General features: G+C 44.8%; 2 protein-coding genes across 7 annotated transcripts in view; one reads left to right on the top strand and one right to left on the bottom strand.

Annotated features, from left to right (window-relative positions):
• ZNF397 (zinc finger protein 397) overlaps positions 1–5146 on the top strand; it is a 39638-nt gene extending 34492 nt beyond the window's left edge. Inside the window, exon 9 of the mRNA XM_084779531.1 lies at positions 1698–5146. Within this exon, the coding sequence (XP_084635657.1) occupies positions 1698–3397 (1700 nt within the window). The 3' untranslated portion in view covers positions 3398–5146. The remainder of the gene's footprint in view (positions 1–1697) is intronic.
• A 4193-nt stretch (positions 5147–9339) lies between these two features.
• On the bottom strand, positions 9340–21790 carry ZNF24 (zinc finger protein 24). Of its 6 annotated transcripts, none has more exons than XM_084780898.1 (4): positions 21656–21790; positions 18533–19024; positions 18166–18313; positions 9340–14427 (listed from the first exon to the last, which is right to left on the bottom strand). In XM_084780898.1, exons 2-4 carry the CDS (start codon positions 18950–18952, stop codon positions 13889–13891), a joined length of 1107 nt encoding a protein of 368 aa, XP_084637024.1. In that variant the 5' UTR covers positions 18953–19024; positions 21656–21790; the 3' UTR covers positions 9340–13888. The 6 variants fall into 6 exon arrangements, with proteins under 6 accessions (XP_084637024.1, XP_084637023.1, XP_084637025.1 ...); XM_084780897.1 differs by lacking the exon at positions 21656–21790 and adding an exon at positions 20760–21623; XM_084780899.1 differs by lacking the exon at positions 21656–21790 and adding an exon at positions 20871–21623.
• Between the last annotated feature and the right edge of the window lie 518 nt (positions 21791–22308).

The following is a 22308-nucleotide window of genomic DNA, read 5'->3' as shown; positions in this document are numbered from 1 at the left end:
GTAGAGTGGGGCCCTCTGTGTTCTCCCTGACCTACAGTTAGGTTTTAGCAGGCTCTACCTTGTGCAAGCCCAGTACAGGCAGCCACAGCTCCCATGAGATCTTGTCTGCAATGGCCATGTCATACCTAAGCATTTCACAGGGCCAGTGGTGGCACGCACCTTTCATCCCAGCACTTGGGAGGCTGAGGCAGGTGGATCTCTGAGTTCGAGGACAGGCAGGGCTACATAGTGCAGTATTTCCCATCTCTTCTCCCTCCCTTCTAGCTCTTGCCTCTTTGCATTCTTTTCTCAATGTACCCTGCGCTTTAAAGGGAGCACCACAAGTGTCCTGTTAAGACTAAGAACGAAACTGTCACTTACTGTAGACGTCCTAACCAGCTGTAAGTCTCTGCATTCGCTGCTTCCCTGACGAAAGATGAGAGCGCCACTTGTCTATGGGTGGTAGAGTAGAAGGGAGACCACGGGCATCGAGAAAGGCAAGCAGGAACGGAGCTGGCGTGCAAGGGGAAATGAGGTGGTTGGGAGGGACGGTTAGCCAGTGTGAAGGCCATATGAGAAAGTCATATGGCAACTCAGGACTTTGTAAGCCCACTTTAAAATGTATGTTAAAAAGCCAGAAGAGAGAGACATCCTGATAGCTGCATAATGCTGCTCCAAAACCCATTGTTTTTCAAACAAAAATCCCAAAGCCAGGTGTGGACGGAACACCTCCTTATGAGTACTTGGCTAAGGAAGCCCCAGAGGTTCCCCAAATAACATAGACTGTTGCCATTCCACTTGAATTAATGCCACTAGAATTAAGATTTTATACGACAATAAACCCTGCTGCCAAAGGCATCATATACTTAGATTGCAAGCAAGCAAGTTGAAGGTGAGCTGGAAGCTGCCTCACTACTGGCAAGCTGTCTAGTTCCTGAAGGTGCTGTGCCAGCTGCTTGGGAGACGAAGCCAAGCACGGTGGGAGCACTGGTACCCTAGTAGCCCCGCTGCTCGGAGGGGAAACAAGCACCACTGGATCAGATCTGAGGCCTGCTTCAACAGGAGGGAGTACATGCCCGGTACTATCAAACCCCATCAAAACTCCACAGCTGGGGACTGCACCCTAGCGAGTACTTTACTACTGTGCTGTAGCTAAAGTGACATGGCGCGACTTCAGTAACTAAGAGTGCTTGCTGTCATAACAATCTTAGACTGTTTCTTAAAGGTAGAGTGAAAGAGTTGAAGGACTTTTATTTCCTTTCCATTATTTTTTCTTTAGCACTGTACTTTTAGCCTAAATATATGAACATTGCTAGATAAAACCTAACCAACTTCACTTTTCTAACTTTTTATGTTGCTTGCTTTAAGTATATCAATAAGTTATTAGCACTAATTTAATCACAGTTTTATTATTATAATGAATCAATTTCAGTATTCCCAGGTCTCCTGTGGAAATCACACCTTTGTATCTGAGGTCCCTTCTACAAACGTGTGGCCTGTTACTCGCTGATTCATCCCAGTTTTCCTCAGTATTTTAAACATTGGGAGGCCCCCCATTTCATTTTCAGGCCATCACCTCCCAGCCCATCTGACCTGGGGCCACCTCGCAGCACACCCTCCCCTCCTGCGCTGATCTCTGTAGGCCTGTACTGCCTGGCTTCACCTGGACCTTACAACATGGAGCATATTCCCCACTTAGATTCTGTTTATTGTTCCAGATGGTGAGATGAAGATCAAGATCGGAGAGCCAGCTTCAGAGGGAGAAATGACAGGAAGACAGGAAACTTTGACTGAAGACTCCGGCAGCCTCAACGAGGATGTCTTCCAGAACTCCGAAGGCAAAGAATTCTGTGAGTTTGGGGATGAACTGAATGACCAGAAACTCTTTAAAAGAATACAGTATATCTGTGATCAGTGTGGCCAGAGCTTTCCTTGGAATACAGGTCTTAGTAGGCACCAAAGGACTCACCGGGAGAAACCTTATGAATGTGGTGAATGCGGCAAGGCCTTTCGGATAAGCTCAGCCCTGGTTCTGCATCAGAGAATTCATACTGGAGAGAAACCCTATCCTTGTAATTGGTGTATTAAAAGTTTCAGTCGGAGCTCGGACCTTATTAAACATCAAAGAGTCCACACTGGTGAAAAACCTTACAAATGTGATGAGTGTGGGAAAGCCTTCAGTCAGAGCTCAGATCTTATTATACACCACAGAATCCATACAGGAGAAAGACCGTACCAGTGCAGCCATTGCGGTAAGAGCTTTAGCCAGCGCTCAGGCATGGTTAAACACCAGCGAATCCACACTGGAGAGAAGCCTTATATGTGTAACCAGTGTAACAAACATTTCAGTCAGAGCTCTGACCTTATAAAACATCAGAGAATCCACACTGGGGAGAAGCCATATAAGTGCAGCGTGTGTGGGAAGGCCTTCAGCCAGAGCTCCGACCTCATTCTACACCAGCGAATCCACACCGGGGAGAAGCCGTATCCGTGCAGCCAGTGCAACAAAAGCTTTAGTCAGAATTCAGACCTGGTTAAACACAGAAGGATCCACACTGGAGAGAAGCCGTACAAGTGCAGTGACTGCGGGAAGGCTTTTAATCAGAGCTCCGTCCTCATTCTGCATCAGAGAATCCACACTGGAGAAAAGCCCTATCCGTGCAGCCAGTGCGCCAAGACCTTCAGCAGGCTTTCCGACCTCACGAATCACCAGCGGGTCCACACTGGAGAGAAGCCGTACCCCTGCAGCCAGTGCAGTAAGATGTTTAGTAGAAGGTCAGATCTTGTTAAACACTATCGAATCCACACTGGTGAGAAGCCGTATGAGTGTGACGAATGTGGTAAAACATTTAGCCAGAGTTCCAACCTTATCCTCCACCAGAGAATCCACACTGGAGAGAAACCGTACCCCTGCAGTGGTTGTTTTAAAAGTTTCAGTCGCCGTTCAGATCTCATAAAACATCATAGGATACATACTGGAGAAAAACCATATACATGTAATGTGTGCAATAAAAGTTTTAGTCAAAGTTCAGACCTCACTAAACATCAGAGAGTCCATTCTGGTGAAAAGCCCTACCGTTGCGATAGCTGTGACAAAGCCTTCAGCCAGAGCTCTGACCTTACCCTCCACCACAGAATTCACACAGGAGAGAAACCGTATGCGTGTGCTTGGTGCACCAGAAGCTTCAGCCAAAACTCAGACCTTATCAAACACCAGAGAACGCACACTGGGGAGAAGCCGTATAAATGCAGTGTGTGTGGGAAGGCCTTCAGTCAGTGCTCAGCTCTGACTCTTCATCAGAGAATCCACACTGGAGAGAAACCGTACCCGTGTGCTCAGTGCGGCAAGGGCTTCAGTCGGCGCGCTGACCTCATTAGCCACCAAAAAGTCCACGCTGGGGACAAACTACAGCTATGAAAGCCACGGGAACCCGGCAGCACTGTGGCCAGTCTTACTGCTCTTCAGAGGAGCCACGCAGACGAGAAGCTCCGCCCTCGTGCTCAGGGTAGCAGATGTTTTACAAACCTGACCTTGATGGTTTTAAGTGAATCCGTTCCAGCCAGGCAGTAGTGGCGCACAGCTTTCATCTCAGGACGCGGGAGGCAGAGGCAGGCAGATCTCTAAGGCCATCCTGGACTACAGAGCGAGCTACGCAGCCCGGGCTACACACCAGAACCTGCCTGGGGAGGGGGGGAAGAAATGAGAGGTGGGGAAAGAAAGGGAAGGGCTGTATACGTGTGATAAACTGTAGTGTACAAATTAAGACACCATACTAGAACAAAACCTTACCATTTCTATAATGATCATGAAAAAGGTTTTAATCAATGACAAACCCGTGTTCCACTTGAAAAATACTGGAAAACAAGTTTTATAACAATTTAACTTAAACCTGAGAATTACAGATATTAAGGAAACTAAAGCACTGTGGGAGTTGTGAGAAAACCTTCGTTGTTCATAGTTTAAAAAAAAAGAAGAATCAGTAGGCAAAAATAGAAATTCTTACCTTTGCTATAATCTAAGAAAATTGAGACACAATTCACAGAGATTTATATCATAAAAATGTTTAACAATGTAGAATTTATAATTTAAAAAATCAATGTGGAAAATCTCAATAAAAAATCAGAGGAAAATATTTTCATCTTAAAATCTCAAGCCTTTACTAATTCTAAATTACCAACTGCATATCCAGAGTTATTTTAGAGAATATAAGAGACTTAAATCTTGTAATTAAATAGTATTAATGCTGACCGCACTCGCACCTGTCTTCATGCTGAGCATCTGTGAAGTCCCTGTGTAACGCCGTGCCACTTTGTCTCAGGAATTTGTAAAGAAATGGCTGTAAAAACTGAATATCTTTTCATCCACTGAACAAACTTGGAACTGTGGTATTGTGTCACTGTAAATGCAGTAGTTCTTACAGTGTCCATAGGGGATGTCCCAAGGCACTTATCAGTCAACTGGTAGTCCTGCTAAATTTAGGTAGACCATGAACGAACAGGCAAAGCGCGTCACCCCATGGTTCTCAGTTCCTAACGTTGAGAGCTCCAAACTCTGATGCCAGTGACTCAAGTCCTAGTGTTAGTGTCTTCGCTGCTCTTCTCAGCCAGGACATGCAGCTACCAGCAGTTCCTGTGATGTTTTCAACAAATGGAACTAGCTGTTCCCATCACTGGCTACAAAGCCACGCTCAGTGGTAACAGCTCTAGGACAAACAGCCAGCCTGCCTTATCCAGAAATCATAAATATGCAAAGCCATCCAGAAGAAGAGATGTCATTGGTACTAATGCTGCAGCGATGCATGGGCTGACCAGATAAGGATGAGAGGAGGGGCAGGTTATATAGGCAAAAGGAATAGGCTTTCATGGTGGCCTGCAGACGAACTGCAGACTTTATGCAGGTGTAAGTTGTGAGCAGGGGACGGAGGGGCCCTGTGAGGATATGAATAGAGTCACCGGAAACAGCTAAAGCATGGCAGCATCCGTCGTGGGTGAAGCCTCTCAGCAGCGGTTGTGGGTGTTGGAAGACTTTGGACTTCTGTATCCCTTGGTCAGCGCTGCATTCCTCACACCATTTCCTTCTGTAAGCACTGACTGTTCACTGTGTCTATAACTTGCATTTTGGGATTCCAGAATAATAATAAATTTTTCCCTTCACTATTTCACAAAAGATTCATTTTTACTGTAGACCTTAACATCCTCAGATTTTTTTTTTCTTCCCTCAAGTGAAAACCTTCCACTTTTTCATTTACAGATGATACTGCTGTCTTCTCTTCAGCCTATCTTAATTGCCAGCATTGTTACTCCTCATCTTGGGGCCACTGTTGAGTACAATGGGGATTATTTGAGCATGAGCATTGACAGTGTGGGGACTGAATCGGATGACGCAGACAGCTACCACATGGCTAGTGCGGCAAGACATGCAGAACAGACCCCCTGGACAAGGCAGGGGTTCACATGCCGGAAGATACGCAGAGGCTTCAAGGTTCCATCAGACTGCTCATAAATTGAATTCTTTCTAGACATATATTCAGCCCAAAGCCCCAGTAAAAAACAAAACAAAACAAAAAAAACAGATGCACAGCTGGGCATGGTGATGCATGTCTTTAATCCCAGCACTCAGGAGGCAGGGGCAGGTGGATCTCTGTGAGTTCAAGGCCAGCCTGCTCTACAAAGTGAATCCAGGACAAGCAAGGCTACAAAGAGAAATTCTGTCTTGAAAACAACAAATGAAAAACAGAAACATGATCATTGGCTGAAGCTGAAAGGGACAGTCTTGGGGGACTGAGACCTTTACCTGGGGGCTGTGTGATAATTCTGTCACAAGTTGTCCTTTGACCTCTACGTGCACCATGTGCATACACACATACACACACACACACACACACACACCAAAAAATGTAAATGATTTGCTTTTAGACTTTGAAAGTTGCTGATGAAAGACGCTATTGCCATTGTTTCCTTGAAGCTTTTTTTTTTCCCAGACAAGATTTCTCTGTGTAGACCAGGCTGGCCTCGAACTCACAGAGATCTGCCTGCTTCTGCCTCCTGAGTGCTGGGGTTAAAGGCGTGTGTCACCACTCCCAGCTTCCTTTCAGCTTTTAACATTCTTCCATTTATTTATTTATTTATTTATTTATTTATTTATTTATTTATTTTACAACTTGAGTATGTCTGGAGAGGTTCTTCTCTGTTCCTTTGGAATTTTAAACACACTGCGTTTGACTGTCTGGGTTTTTTGTTTGTTTTTCAGGAAACCTCTGGTTCACTGGATAGACGCTTATTTGTCTTTATCTTTGTGCCCTCTTTGACCCTGTGTGCTCTTAAGTTTGGTTTCCTGATCATATCCTAGAATCTTGGATGTTGTCATGTTTTCATGTCTTTTGATTTGCTTTGTTGGTTTGGTTTGATTTTCCTTACTGACGTTTGACTGCAGTGCTTCCTTGGCCTTGGCCTCCATCTCTAACAGTCTTTCTTCAGCGTGGTCAAAGACTTCCATTTTTCCGCCGTATTTTTAGTTTAGTTCTTTGTATTTTTCATTCCCAGTTTCCACTTCCATATACTTACCTTTTCTTCCATCCTTCCACTTTTTCATGGCAGTACTGAGCACACCATCCGGTGCCTTTTCTCCTAAGGGCCTGAATGAACGAACTCATCTCCTTTTTTTTTTGTATCATCTTTGAGGTCACTGATCAGTTTTACTAGTGTATTAGTTGCCGTTTTCATTGCTGTGACAATATGCCTAGACAAAAGCAACGTCATGAAGGAAAGATTTGCTTGGGCTCAGTCTGAGGGTGCAGTCCAGCATAGCAGGGAAATTACCGCACCAGGAGTGTGAGGAACACACACACACACACACACATATGACAAACGCTAGTGTGCAGCAGAGGACAGAGGTCAACACTGAGTTTCTTCCTAATGGCTCTCTACCTTATGTTTGACACAAGATCTCTCACTAAGTCTGGAGCTTATGAACTGGCTTATGTGGGCTGGCCAGGGAGACCCTGAGTCTGTCTCCTTCCTACCAGTACTGATGTTAAAGATGTGTGCCACCATCTGCAACTTGCATGTTGCTTCTGGGGATCTGCACTCGGATCCTTATGTTCACACAGCGAACACTTGCCCCATTGAGCCGTCTCCCCAGGTCCTCTCTTTCTCCTTTTTATTCAGTTTTGGGCCACAATCTATGTGACAGTGCATTCACACTCAGGGTGGCTCTAATCTGAGTTAAAACTCAGTAATGGGGCTGGAGAGATGGCTCAGAGGTTAAAGGCACTGACTGCTCCTCCAGAGGTCCAGAGTTCAACTCCCAGCAACCACATGGTGGCTCACAATCATCTATAATGTGATCTGATGCCCTCTACTTGCGTGCAAGTATACGTGCAGCCAGAGAGCACTGTATACATAATAAAAAAAAAATCTTAAAAACAAACAAAAAAACTCAGTGATGTCCAGACAAACCTAAAGTTGTATCTCCTAAGTGGTTCCAAATCTCACCAGGTTGACATTGTAGGTCAACTATCATGAGTCCACTCTTGCTCAAATTGACATTTATGCGCATTATTTTTAAATTGTACATCCCACCCTTGGCCGTTCATGTCTTTGTTTTTATTTTTATTTTTTTAGTTTTTGGATTCTTTTCTGGACCTAACAAGACTCTTCCTTGTGCTCTTAATACCAAATTTCTCAGCCTCACCACAAGCCATCTGTGGCTAATACAGTTATGCCTTGTACACTGTTTAGCTACCTCTGTGGCCTTTACTCATTAGATGCCAGTAGTGGCCATATTCCCTGGTGTGACAAACAAGACTGTGTTCAGACACTGCTGTACTTTCCCTTTGGGCAAAATCACTCTTAAAACCCACCAGAGAATTCCCTGGGGATTATGAGGTCTACTTGGACCTTGTGAGTCCTAGTGGTCCTCAACCCTGAGGATCCTTCTTTTCCCAGTTTCACTTGTGCTCATAACTTCAAAAATCTGGGCAGAATCTTCTGGAGGACACAGCCTTTCTGAGCATTTTCTCTGATAGGTTGTGTCTTATATCCTGAAAATGGTAACCACACGGGACTTCCGGCTCCATTTTCCACTTAGGGAGACCACTAAGTTTTGCTCTTCCCTCTCCATGTGGTGAGTGGCCTAGAAACTCCAGAACCCAAAGTGTCTGTCTCTCTCTCTGTGTATGTGTGTATATGTATACACACACACGTATACATACATACATACATATATATACATGTGTGTATACACATATACATCTATGTATACATGTCTGTGTATCTTAGGGTTTCCATTGCTGTGATAAAATACCATGACCAAGTGCAACGTTGGGAATAAACTGTCTATTACACTTAGACTTGTACATCATAGTTCATCACGGAAGAAACTCGGTGTAAGAACTCAAACTGAGCAGGAACCTGAAGGAGCAGAGACCTTGGAGGAGCGCTGCCTGCTGGCTCGCTCACTGTTTGCTCATTCCACGTTCTCAGATCATCCAGGACCACCTGACCAGGGTTGGCACTACCCACAACAGGCTGGGCCCTTCCTTCCACATCAATCAAGAAATGTCTACAGCCTTGCATAAGATTCCCAGAATCAGGGATCGGGCTTGTACAGTGAATAAAATGTCCTCCTCCCCAAACCCATAAATGTGAAGGGCTTCCAAGGACCACACACACTAAGTTTGGATGCAGTGCCCTACAAGCAATGTTAGCTGGGTACAGCAGTGTGCTGGCAGTCAACGTGACACAAGCTAGATTAATTTTGGAAGAGGGAATCTCAACTAAAAAAAGTGCCGCCCCCATATTGGCCTGTGGTGCATTTCCTTGATGACTGATGGGACCCAGTTGACCCACTGTGGTGGATGCTGTAAGAAAGCAGATTGAAAAAGCCGCTAGGTAGAAGCCAGTAAGCTGTAGTCCTCCATGGTCTCTCCATCAGTTCTTGCCTTCAAGTTTGCCTTGATTCCTGCCCTGACTTAACTCCTGCCTCTACATTAAGTCAGGGCAGGAACTCAAATAACCTAAGAGTTATCAGATGAAATAAACCCTTTCCTCTCCAAGTTGCTTTTGGTCCTGGTGTCTTATCTTATCAGTAGAAGCCCTCAATAAGACAAGTGGATTCAGCAGTTAAACACAGCTGGACCAAATGATTCTGGAGGGAGAACTGCTGAAGGCAGAGCATGGAAAGCTGTTCAGACATGAAAGCCAGCGTTCAGTAACTTTTAGATCACCGAAGGCCATGCTAATTTTACTAACTTACATAATGCGTGAGATCTATAACTTAAAATAGTAGTTTTAAATGTTCTCTACAAATCACTAAGAAAACACAAATACTCTATTAATCAGGACAGAAGTCAAATACAATTAAGCAAGAAAGGGACTTTATTGGCTCACAAAATGTTAAAGTCCAGAGGTAGGGCAGGCTTTAGGCACATCTGGATCTAGGGCCTCAAGAAGAACATCAGAACTTAAGTTTTCTCACCATCCCTGCTAGCCTGAGTTTCTCTTCAGATACTTCCTCCACATAGGAAAAATGCAGGCTCACAGAGTCCTTGGGTCTCCAGTGTCTCCACAAGCCTTCTTGCCAGTAGCTGCGGTTCTGTTGAGCACGGTCCTTAGCCTGCTTGAAGTCGCATGCCCGTTCTCTCATCACTGTGGTCAGATGCTGCGTGGCTCAGGAGCCGGGCCTGGTCTTGTGCTCACCAAAGCCAAATGGAATGGGTTAACCACAATAAATAAGGATTCTGTTACCCATAAACGGAGGAAGAACTGCTAAGTAGATACCCACACACAACCCAACACAAAGACAGAAGCTATGAATGAACAGACCCTCAGGAAATTATAAATGACTAATAAACATGAAAAGAACCCAACTTCACTCTTCATCAGGGAAATGCAAATGAGGGACAGTTTTCTAATCTCTTCTCAAACAGATAAAGACTATCGAGTGTAGGTTACGCTATGTGGAGAAATGAGCACTTCTCAGAGTTGGTGAAGATGGTACGGTATCTTTTGGAAGACTAAGGAGTGTTTGACAGCAAATGTTTTCCAGCCAACCATCCACCTTACAGGAATCTACAGATCAGACTATATAAGACAAAGATATTTTTAAATTCATAGGTAATCCTGTTTATTTAAAGGGGGTCCACATTTCTGTATATTCATATAGAAATGGATACAGGAAACTGGCAAGTGGAACAGACCAGAAGCCCTGGAGACATGGTCTCTATTCTTAGATTTGTCTATTTTAAGTTTTGTATGGTGTTAATTGTAGTCATTTATACTTTCATAATTAAAACAAAGAAATGAAATGGGCAAGGCCAGAACAGGACATAAAAATAGTGAATGAAAAAGAAAATCCATCTATTAAAGGCACAACAAAAAATGAAAAAGAACTGTCTGTAAGAGGAGCAAAACCTTTATAGCACTGACAGGCATGCAGACAAACAGGGAGTCTTACTATCAGTGGAGTTATAAAATTAGTACAACTTTTTAAGTTGTATTTCCCCAAAATGTCAAATACATATTTTCTGAGCCAATAAATCCATTTCTAGTCATTTGTATTACATAAACTACATAGGTAGTACAATGTTTGTCTATGGATGTTAAGCCATACCTGTTATGTTTAAAGAGCCTACTAACCCATTGATATGGAGTTGGTTAGATGGACTGTGAGTGCATTCATGCAATGGAATACTATGTAGCCATGAAAATGTCTGCATCAGTGTGGGGAGGGGAAGCAAGTCTCACTATAGTAGATGTACAAAGGACATGTCTAACTACCTCAGGTTTGCTGAGGGTTAAAGCAGAGCGGAGCACTTTAGTTGGTACCTGTACTCAACCCCAAGGGTCAGCTATTATTTTAAAAGATGTTTGTTTAAATGTATAGAGCTAAATTTGAGAAAGACGATAAAGCAGATTAACACCTTTTTGGGCTAAATCTGATGTCTTTTTTTTTTTCAGCTTTTTTTTCTGCATTGTGGAAAATTCAAATGGGCATATATAATAGCTTTCAAAATTGTTAACTGAGAAAACAAAGATGTGGTGCTTACTAAGTAGGATTTAAGTGCCACCACTCTTTACAGAACAATCAAAAAGCCTGCCTCGGAGCCGGGCATGGTGGCGCATGCCTTTAATTCCAACACGCAGGAGGCAGAGGCAGGTAGATCTCTGTGAGTTCGAGGCCAGCCTGGTCCTCAAAGTGTGTCCAGGACAGCCAAGGCTACACAGAGAAACCCTGTCTTGAAAAACCAAAACCAAAACTAAACCAAACCACAAAAAAACTGCCTTGGGAGTCCAGAGAGCTAGGTTTGTGTTTTAGCTCTGATGCTTCTAAGTCACATGATCATTGGGTCTTGTTTTTCTAGTCCTCAGATCTAGGCAACATTGGTATTGGCAAATGCCCCTCAGCTCACACAGGTGTAACACAGGCTGCTAATAGTCAAGTATCAACTAGGTGTGAATGTTTAGAACCACTAAAAACCGCCTGTAGGGCCAGTTTATGTGCGTGCCTTAACACAAGTGCTCCTCTGCTAACCATGAAGGTGCTTGTCAGCCTGCTGCTTGGCACCTGCTACCTGACTACTCCATTCCTGGGTAACCCCAAAATCATGTGTGTCTGAAGTCAGCAAACGCTGTTACTGTAAATTAATGTTAGTGGGGACCTAGGCCTAGCCAGTCAGTTAAGTACACATTTCATCCCTTCCTTTTCCTGTACACCACCAGGGTTTTGGACCAGTCCCCCGTCCCCAAGAGCCTTGTCTGAGCGACCCAACAGGCGTACAGGTGTCAGAGCTAGCAAGACAACACATCCACCAACTCTTAACGCACCTCAGCTGTGCTTTCACATTACCAAAGAGCTTTGGCCTTTGTGACAAAGTTACCCCTAAACTGCAGAGCCTGTCGTTCCACCCTGAGAGGCTACTCCACTTTGCCTACTCCGCGAGGCCGGTCATTGGCTGCCGTCTTTCACACGTGCCATCCCATGGCCTCCTGGGAAAGAGGCCAGCCGTTAATAAATAAGGAAAGCAATTCCAGGGTACTTCACCTTAGAGCAGAGGAGTTCGCAGCTTTATTGGACATGAACTTGTTTCCTCTCAGCCACAGAGAAAGACCCGAACAAAAGCCCCTACATTTTTTTGTATAACTTAAAAATACATTATAGCATTACTACATATTTATACTTCAATAAATCTTAATCTATAAAGCACATTTCTTATAATTGTTATCAGAAAAATCTATGAACAAGCTTCATTCTGCTCACTGCACCAGCTGGCATTGCATTTATTACTGTTTCTCAACAGGCTCACACAAAAATCTCACTTTCCACCTTAAAATTTGACAAAGCACCAGATATAACCCAAATTACTAGAGCTATGAAATCTGTGCACTTGCATGGATGGTTTTCCATGTAATGCCTGTCTCACATAAGTCTCTTCTCATACCCAATGCTTTAACTTCCAGAGTTTTCCACTGAACAGTAGAACCACAGCACTTGGATTCTTAGCCAAGGCATACAGAATCCTATTACTAAAATGTATTCTTTTCATACATTTTAAAAAATGTGTTAAGACTGTAAATTAAAAATCAATTCTGACAGCTAATAAACTAGTTATTAATACCCTAGTTGTTTAAAGTAGAACGGTCCACTCAACATGTAGTTAAACCGCAACGATACTATAAATTGTTTGAATTTTTAAGATTCATAAACTTTCAAACTAAAAGGGTGTATCTTGAGCTCACCTCTGAAGAACGCTAAGAGCTGAGTAGTTAGCTCTCTGAGCTGACGGCCCTCCCTCCCAACACAACACACAGGTAAGAGAACTACAGCTCCGGGCCTCTCCGAGGTGACATGGGAATGCTATGGGGAAACCCCTTAGGACTTACAGTGACACAATTACCTACCCACTGGTGGTAGGACCACAGTACCTAGCACAGTGCATTGTCGGTAGAAATGTTTAATAATAAATGTATGGCTGTGTTAGCCTGGTGTTCAACCCTTTTGTACCAAAGGAATAAAAATAGCAAACCTGATATTGTTACCCCTCCCCCAGTCAGGAATGTCCTGTCCTTACTGGGATGAGGGCAAGATGAGTTAGATTTCTGAGTCTAAAAGCCATAATTACCTAAATTTTACATTTGCCTTTGAATACCAGCATTCACTACAAATTCTTCCTTAGTGTTATACTTATCGTCACTTTAACAACAGCCTAATTTTACACAGGAAAACCGTTTTAATTAGTACCCACAAGTTAGGCAAAGTCAGTTTGGTTTGAGTTTTCCTGCAGAAGGATGACTGTGCTTAACTGACACACTTCAATGTAACACTTGCTCAATTTCTCCCTTTCACTCTTTGAAGTTCTGCCACCATCACTCAGTTTAGATGTTAAGGCTCATTTGAGTTTGAGGCTTTGGCCAGCCTCTATCTCCTATTTTCTCAAATATACTCAAACTGAACAAAAGAAAACAGTTAACCTTCAAAGATGCTTTTTCAGTGTTTCAAGATGGGCTTTCAGACTTTACAATTCCTGTGCTGCCTTTTAAAATAGAAAGGTATGGACCTTTACAAAACAACACTCCACTGACCAACACAGACAGTATCTGACTGAAAAAGAAAATTATTAAGAAGGGGACAAAGAATCAGGTAGCTCATTAGTTGGGGAGAAAAAAGAGAATATAAACATCACATGGAAAATTTAGGTATTAACACCTGAATTGTTTAAAACTTCAGTTCTAGGCAGGAATAACACCATTTCTTTCAAGATAATAATGGTGAATGAAGTTTTGTTTTTAACTTCCCAGTGGATTTTCTCAGTCAACAGGGAAAACTCTTTTCTGTGTCACTTCATGTTTTTAATTTTGTCTTCATTTCTGAAGAAAATGACCTGAGTGCTGATTGTTTCTTCTTAATTTCTTAAACCTTCACAACGTTCAAAAGTTTCTCTGCATTGTGTCTTCTCTGATGTCTAAACAGATTTGAGCTCTGACTATAGGACTTCCCACACTGGACACATTCGTAAGGCTTCTCCCCAGTGTGGATGCGCTGATGGTTAATGAGCCCAGAATTCTGGCTGAAGGCTTTCCCACACTGCAGACACTTGTACGGCTTTTCTCCAGTGTGGACTCTCTGGTGCTGCACGAGTATGGAGCTTCTGCTGAAGGCCTTCCCACACTCCACACACCCGTACGGCTTCTCCCCACTGTGGATTCTCTGATGAAGAATAAGGGCTGAGCCCTGACTGAAGTGCTTTCCGCATTCGTCACATATGTGTTGTTTCTTTCGGGAGGGATTTCTCTTTCTTTCAAACCTGCCCTTGGGAAAACAGGTTTCTCCATATTTAAAAATCTGAGGACCACCTATATTAAGAGTGCCAGCAACTTCCTGAGATGCTACTGCTGAAGCAATCTCCTGCTTTGGAGCCAGCGCTCCATTTTCTGTCCTAGCATCATCATCTGAAATAAAGAGAAAATATAAAATTTCACTCAGTTCCTGGTTGGAGAACAAAGAACTCGAAGGAAAAAAAAAAAAAAAGAGAGAGACAAGGCCTCACTATGCAGCCATCACCAGCCTGAAACTTGCTTTGTAGACTGGGCTGGCCTGGAACTCAGAGATCTGCCTGTCTCTGCCTCCCAAGTGCTGAGATTAAAGTGTGTGCTACCATGCTGGGCAAAAAGTTTTTCATTAGCTACAAATAAACAGTTTGTGCACATCTAGGGGGAAAAAATGGAGGATTATGAGGTTAATGAGCTAATGCCATGATAACAGAAGGACATAAAAGGTTTTAACTAAATTTAACATCGGGGCTAGGGAGGTGGCTCTTAATGAAGAGCACTCGATCCTTCAGAGCACCCAGGTTCAGTTCCCAGCACCCACACTGGGAGGCTTACAGCCACCACAGCGCCCGCTCTAGGGCATCCAACTCCTCTTCCTACCTCTTTGGGCTCCTGAACACACAGCATATACACACACCTAGATATAATATAAACATTTCTTTTTTAAAAAGATAGGACACAGCCAAAAAGGTGACAAATTTTAAGATAAAGGGGGGAGGAAATCAAACTGATATGTCTAGTCTGAAAGAAACTGGGGGAAAAAACAATAACCATTAATAATGTTTCTTAAGAAATTACATTAGGGGGGTGGTGGTGGTGCACACAGAGGCAGGCAGATTACTGCGAGTTCCGAGGCCAGCCTGGTCTACAAAGCAAGTCCAGGATAGTCAAGGCTACACAGAGAAACCCTGTCTCGAAAACAAACAAACAAACAAAAAACCCAAACCAAAACAAAAAACAAAACCAAAACATTAAATTAAAGCTGTAACATTAAAAAAAGCTATCAAACAGTAGCTACTGCTAAAATAAGTCAGTGTGTCACAGACAATACTGAACTTAAAGCAGAACACATGAGTGTTGGTGAGAAAAAAAGCTGAGAATTGAGTGTGGTGGCATACACCTTTAACATCAACACCTACTGGTGGGAGGGAAAGGCAGATTTCTGTGAATTCAAGGCTAGTTCCAAGAACAAAGCAAGTTCCACATAGTAACTATCAAAAAAAAACCCAAAAAAACATAAACAGCCAGGCGTGGTGGCGCATGCCTTTGATCCCAGCACTCAGGAGGCAGAGGCAGGCAGATCGCTGTGAGTTCAAGGCCAGCCTGGTCTACAAAGTGAGTCCAGGACAGCCAAGGCTACACAAAGAAACTGTGTCTCAAAAACAAAAACAACTCAAAAACCTCAAAAAACCAAAATAATTATCCAAGGGCAGCCCATATTAACTAAAGCCATGACACTTAAAGTAAGTGAAAGGTTCCCTATGAAAGAAACTTGCCCTGACTTGCCATTTGTTGTGGCGCTAGAAAAACTATTCAAGTCTTAATAAGATAGGTCTAGAAAAAAAGCCTCAAGTTGTCAGTGGTAGCACTGTCTCTCTGCAGACAGAGTAAGAGCAAGTGTCCTGGACACCTGTCCTAAACCGTTAAGCAGTAGAACGGACGCTGACACCGGTGAGCAGCAGCACTCCAAAGTGGCCAGCAATGGACGACGCGGCAATGGACAATGCGAAGGCTAAGCCAGGTGGAGAGCAGAAGCGAGGGAGCCACCCAGGCCCGAGGTGGTAATGAGGCTTACACACTTGAAAAGTCAAGTATGAAGGGTAAGCTGGGGACACATGACATGAAATAAATGCAACTTTCTGAATGTGAAAGTGACTAGATTGCTAAACTGAGGAAAACAGAAGGAAACTATTCTAAAATTTAAGAAGGGGACACGTTTTCCCACCCATTAAAGCACACCTCCTAAGTGCAAGGACAGTTCTTGAACTACCCACTGAACACGTCCCAGGACAGGCTCAGCGGCCTGCACCTGTAACCCAGAGCAGACCTGGGTCCCCTCCCCCACAGGCAAGAACTCTGCTCCCATCTGAATTTGTGGCATGCCGGTACTACCTCCATCTACCTCAAGGACTGATTCCTGAAGCAATCGCAAACAAAACTTCACAGAAACAAACTGCAGCGCAGTGATTTTAGTATACTAGGTCAAATACGCAAGTGTCCAGCACGAAGTACCAGCGTATCTGAACATGCAGAGGAATTTTAATCCAGCACCATGGCTGCTCTAGCAAGGGGTCACATCAGAGACCTAGGTCTGTGCGACCTGGCTGGAATGCAGGCACACCCTGAGTACACACCTTTAGTCTCAAACAATGAAGGTGGAGTTAGTTCACTGAAAGAAGCAGCCATGTTTGAAAGTCACATCTAATAGAGGGGTAGACAAGGTGACGAATCAGCGAGATCTGACAGAACAGGTCAGAGAGAGGATAGTTTCCTGTGAGTTTTTTTTTGTTTTTTGTTTTTTTTTTGGTTTTTCGAGACAGGGTCTCTCTGTGTAGCCTTGGCTGTCCTGGACTCACTTCGTAGACCAGGCTGTCCTCGAACTCACAGCGATCCACCAGCCTCTGCCTCCCAAGTGCTGGGATTAAAGGCGTGCGCCACCACACCCGGCCCTCCTGTGAGTTTTTACCTAGACAGTTTTACAAAGACAGGTTGCAGAGAGAGGGGCATCTCTGTGAGTCTGAGGCCAGCCTGGTCTACTCAATGAGTTCTCGGACAGCCAAAGCTACACAGGAAAACCCTGTCTTGAAAAACTGAAAAAGAACATTCCCTCATCAGAAGAAATAAAAACAACATTTACAGAAATTATTACAATTATATTTTGAAATTTCTGCATTTAAACCATATTATAGTTTGGGACCTTATTTTAAATAAATACTTTTTAAAAGTGAAGAATTTACCCTCTTTATCATTTCTGAAGTTTGCTTGTTTGTCTTTTAAGTTCTAGAGGGTTGCAGTGATGACTCAGTGGTTAAGAACACGTGCTGCTCGGGGAAGCAATGCTCTCCTGAGTCTGGGAGCACTGTGCTCACATGCAGACTCCTACACGTCCTTCTCTTCCTCTCTCTCTGGTTTTCTTGTTTTGGTTTGTGTTTTTCGAGACAGGCTACACAGGGTTTCTCTGTGTAGCCTTGGCTGTCTTGGACTCACTTTGTAGACTAGGCTGGCCTCCTTGAACTCAGAGAACTGCCTGCCTTTGGCTCCCTGAATGCTGGGACTAAAGGCATGTGCCACCATGCCGGGTCCAACCTGTTTTTATTATAAGTGTCTTTCTTAGTCACTTTTAAGTTTCTTAAGGGGGCTGAAGAGATGGTTCAGTGGTTGAGCATATGCTACACACACACAAAGGCAAAATATCCATACAAAATAATAAAATAGGAGAAAAAAAGGTTTCTTTTAAAAAGACTCTAGGTAGAATATTGAAGCAAAAAATAGAAATAACTGAAATTTTAGGAAAACGTCAGTGATACAATAAAGAAAACGGTTGAACTTCAAATAAGCTCACTGTACCAATATGGTTAGGCAGGAGACGAAAAGCAAAGGAGCATAAACAGACAGACCAGTGATGCCATGAACAAGACAGACACGGTCTACAGGCACTGGCTGAGAAAGAAGACTGAAAAAAAAGCTAAAGATGTCAGTGTCTAGGAGAAAAAAACACCTGAGGCCAGTGACTCAATCATCAGAAAAAGTCAAGGTCTTGATGGTACAGGAATTTCTAAAACAGCAGATTAGAAGTGTTTTGCCACAAGAACACGCAAAGCACTCTGGGAAAAGGCCGAATGGTCTTCTGGTCCTCACCACAATGCCTCAGAGAGTGGAGTTCCCAGGATGCCCACTTGAGCTGGTTCTCTACAGCATCAAGCTCGGAGCTTGGTAATCCCTGAGCGTCTTCTTGAGAGGCTACCTCTTCTACAAGCACTTCCCGTTTCCGCCGGCGGAGAGAAACCTAAAAACAAAATTTCAGTTTGACTGAGAAGGGCTTTTGATACTTAAGTACACAGAACAGAGAGCACACAGAACTACACTAGAGCCCTGGACAGCAGGGCAGCAACATGTGTGGCGGCGTGGCAAGGGAGCTAGAGGGAGGCGGAAACATACTTAGCCACGTGTGGTTCACGCAGCATTGCCTACTGCCATGTTAGCGTGCCTGACTCGGGAAGCTCACCGGCTGTCCGGGGTCATCGAGCTCACTCTCCAAGTCCTCTAGAACGGTCACTGCCTCCTCTCCATTCTCGGGGTGATGTTCTCGAACCCAAGTCTGCAGCTCCTTGGGTAGGATGGCAACAAACTGCTCCAACACTACCAGCTCCAATATCTGCTCCTTTGTGTGCGTCTCCGGTCTGAGCCACAGGCGGCACAGTTCTCGGAGCTGGCTCACAGCCTCTCGGGGTCCTGGCGAATCCTGGTAGCCAAACTGCCTGAACCGCTGCCGGAAAACCTCCGGGTCAGGGAGATGGTTCCAGGAGATGCTCGATCCCTCTGCACCATCAGGATCCTCCTCTAGTTTCACTCTCAGGATTTTTTCTTCTTCATCTGGATTTGGGATGATAAGTATTGAATCTTGGTCCACTGACTGTGCAGACATCCTGTTATAAGACTTCAACAAGAGGCAGGATACGGACCTCAGAGAGAGACCCTGTTTTCCTCAAAGGTGCTCCTAAGGCACAAGGAAAAAAACATTCATAAATCACCAAGTACCCAAGATATTCAGAAACAGCAGAAAAAAGATATTTTGTTTACTATATTAAAAATTCCAAGCATGGTCTCCGTGGCACATGCCAGTCATCCCAGCATCTAAGCACTCAGCGAGGTAGAGGCAAGTGGATCTCTGTGAGTTCAAGGCCTGCCAGGTCTACAAATTGAGTCAGGACAGCGAAGGCTACACAGAGAAACCCTGTCTTAAAAAAACACAACAAAACAAAACAATAGAGTATTGACTGAAATACTACCATAGTTGGTAAACTACAGCCTAGCTAGCCTGCTGCCTATTACACTATCCATAGTAGTGTAAAGATTTTAATGGCTAAAAGCATAAGAACGGTTCATGACAGGAAAATATAATGTATCTGTGTAGGGCCAGCAAGGTCACTCAGTTGGTAAAGGCCTGCTGCCAAGCCTGATGACCTGGGTCCCCAAATTAGCATGTATACAGGAGAAAACTCACAAGTCTGGCCTCCATACATGAGACATGACATGTACACACACACACAGGAACACACAAATAAAATATAAAAATATTAATTTTTTAGAAAATGATTTATTTTATGTGCATTGATATTTTTGCTTGCATGTCTGTGTGAGGGTATCAGATCCCTTGGAATTGGAGTTACAGTTGTGAGCCGCCATGTAAGGTGCTGGGTATTGAACATGGGCCCTCTGGAAGAGCAGGCAGTGCCCTTAACCATTAAGCCATCTCTCCGGCCCCAAAATACTTTTACACTTTGTGTCTTTAAGTCATTACATTTAATAATGGTGGAGTTGATCGGGTTCAACATTTCATCTAAGATCTAAAACCACATAATATTTACTATCTTGCTCTTTCCAGAAAAAGACTGCCAGTCTGTGACATACAGTCAACAAAAGGTAATTTAATAACCTAAAGGATCCAGGTAAGAATCAGCCCACCTCAATGTTCTCCAAATGTTCTGAAGCCCTGAGGCTCAAGCGTTGCTTCAGCGATTAGGAGCCCTTGCTGCCTTTGCAGAGGACCCAGGTTTGGTGCTCAGCACTGCGAAACTCTCTCCTGACCTCCTTAGGCACCAGGCAGACACACGGTGCATATACATAAAACAACACACTGAAGATTCAGAACTGTAGGACACTTAAAACCGGTTTTTTGATGTTGTTTGTGTTTGGTACCCTTCAACAAAGGCCAGAAGACAATGTGCAGGAAGGAGTTCCTTCCCTCCTCCTGCGGCATGGAATCTTGATCTAACAGTCTTCGGAGCAAGGCCCCACCTAGCCCACCCCACCCCGACCCCCCTCTCCCCTGTGAAATTAAGAGACTGTATCCAGAGACCTTACACATGTGCTCTGCTGCTGAGCTAATGTGCAGAAATATCAAGTTGTTTGTTTAGGAACTCCCTAAACTTAAAACATATGTAAAAACTGTTCACTAGTAGCGGGGTACGGTGTCCTGACCCTGTGAACCCCAGCACTTAGGTCGAAGTGAGACTATCCTCATCTACACGGCAAAGCCAACACGAGCCATTAGATCATGTGGGTTTTCTTTTACACAGTTCAGTAACAGATCACATAACACTAGAGAAAAAAACTGCTTAACATAACATGCATATGTTATTCGGGCAACCCTCCCCCCCACACACACATACATTTAAACTTAAAGCGACAGACATCAACTGCAGCAAATTCTATTAGGAAAAAGCACTCACAACTTCTCGCAGTGGACGGGCGCCTTTCTCCTTATGCAGTTTGCCCTAACTTTTCCTTTGGGGAAACCTGTGAGCTAATTTCTAATTTTTTCAGTATTTGCAAAATCATACCTGTGTGTTTTTACAGCACATTAATACCAAGCTTTACAGCTACTGTTCATGAGAGTCAAGACTCTAAAAAGCAGAAACTAAAGAAAACCTATTGAAACTGGTCAAGATGAAAACAAAGAATCACAACAAACTGTATCAAAGTGACAGGCCGTATAGATACGTTAAATACGCTTTGGAGTCGGGTGGCCTGATGACAAAACCCAAGTTATTTGTTCCTATTCCTGAACCCGGCTCTATCACCAGCTCAAGCATTCCTACGTAATAGAAATTGCTTTTTCTTCTACTTTGTACTGCACCAAGCTTGTGGGACCTGGAGGAACGCCGTCCGGCACTTGGCAGGATCCCGGTCTTCAGCGACCTCCCGCCTCACAGCGCCGAGCCCAGCCAGTCCCAGCAACCCCGCCGGCGTCCTCTTCCCAGCCTTCCCCGCGAAGGGCCGCAGAGGCCCCAGAACCACCCCCAAGCACAGAAAAGGCACTTCCGCCCGGGACCAGCGAGACTACAAATCCCAGCAAGCCGTGCGCGAGGACCGCCGGGACTCCCAGAAGCCTCCGCAAGTCGCCAGAACCTCGAAATAGAACAAAACCGGCCCGTGGGGGGAGGGGAAAGCAGGCCGGCGAGGACGCCGGCGCAGGGGGCTACGCGGACAACCGAAGTGCCGCAGGCCGCCGCCGCCCTTCCGCCGCGAGCCGGAGCTGCGGCCTTCCCTGCGCGCGCAGGGTACGCCGAGCCACGCCGGCCGCCGGGCCCCCGCTCCGCGAACCCTGCCCCCGCGCACCGCTGACCTCTGGCTCGGGACCCGCCGCAGCCTCGTCGTCCCTGGCAGATGCAGCGCCGCCGCTTACAGCCGCTTCCCACAAGCCCCCGGCGCGCACGGCTTCCGGTCCGCAGGACGGGGGAAGGGGGCGGGGGGGGGGGGGACGAGTGGGGGAGACGAAGCCCCGAGTTGCCATGGGGACGCGCGGTGAGCGGGGGAAGTGCGGCTGGATGACAATGGCCGCATTGAGGCTGCGCTTGGCCTTGCGCCTCTGCCGGAGTGACTGTTGCTCTCTGTTCCACTTCACAGAAAGGAAAGGGGAGCAAGAGGGAGGTGGGCGGCAGTTTCACAAGTGTCCCGAGCTCCTCGCAGGAACCCTCTGGAGTAACCAGCATTTCTGAAAACGTGTCGGTCGTGCAAGTCACAGTTGCTGTACTCAACGTGTAAATCATTTTCTCTGCCCCCACATCCTATAGTGCAGGAACTTTTTTTTTTTTTTTTTTTTTAACCATTCCCGCTTCAGGGCCAAAAAGCTCATAAGTAAGAAGCACGGTTTGTACTGAAACATGCCTCAAACCGCTGTCTCCCACTAGTTGTGTTGCAAAGATTATGACAGGTTTTCAAGGAAACAAGATGAGACGTTGAGAACTTTGGCTTAGCTGTCACAGAGAATCGCAGAAT

Source organism: Acomys minous, assembly GCF_964271855.1.
Source record: "Acomys minous genome assembly, chromosome: 4".
NCBI lineage: Eukaryota > Metazoa > Chordata > Mammalia > Rodentia > Muridae > Acomys > Acomys minous.
The sequence above is the reverse complement of the archived record's forward strand: the minus strand, read 5'-3'. Positions and strand labels throughout refer to the sequence as shown.

Bases quoted from the DNA above. Each gene is read 5' to 3' on its own strand.
- ZNF24 (XM_084780898.1), bottom strand. From the start codon at position 18,952: ATGTCTGCACAGTCAGTGGACCAAGATTCAATACTTATCATCCCAAAT. The intron at 18,314-18,532 runs GTGAGCTTCCCG...TTTTGTTTTTAG, and splicing joins TCGATGACCCCGGACAGCCG to GTTTCTCTCCGCCGGCGGAA. The intron at 14,428-18,165 runs GTGAGGACCAGA...TCTTTATTTCAG, and splicing joins CCACTCTCTGAGGCATTGTG to ATGATGATGCTAGGACAGAA.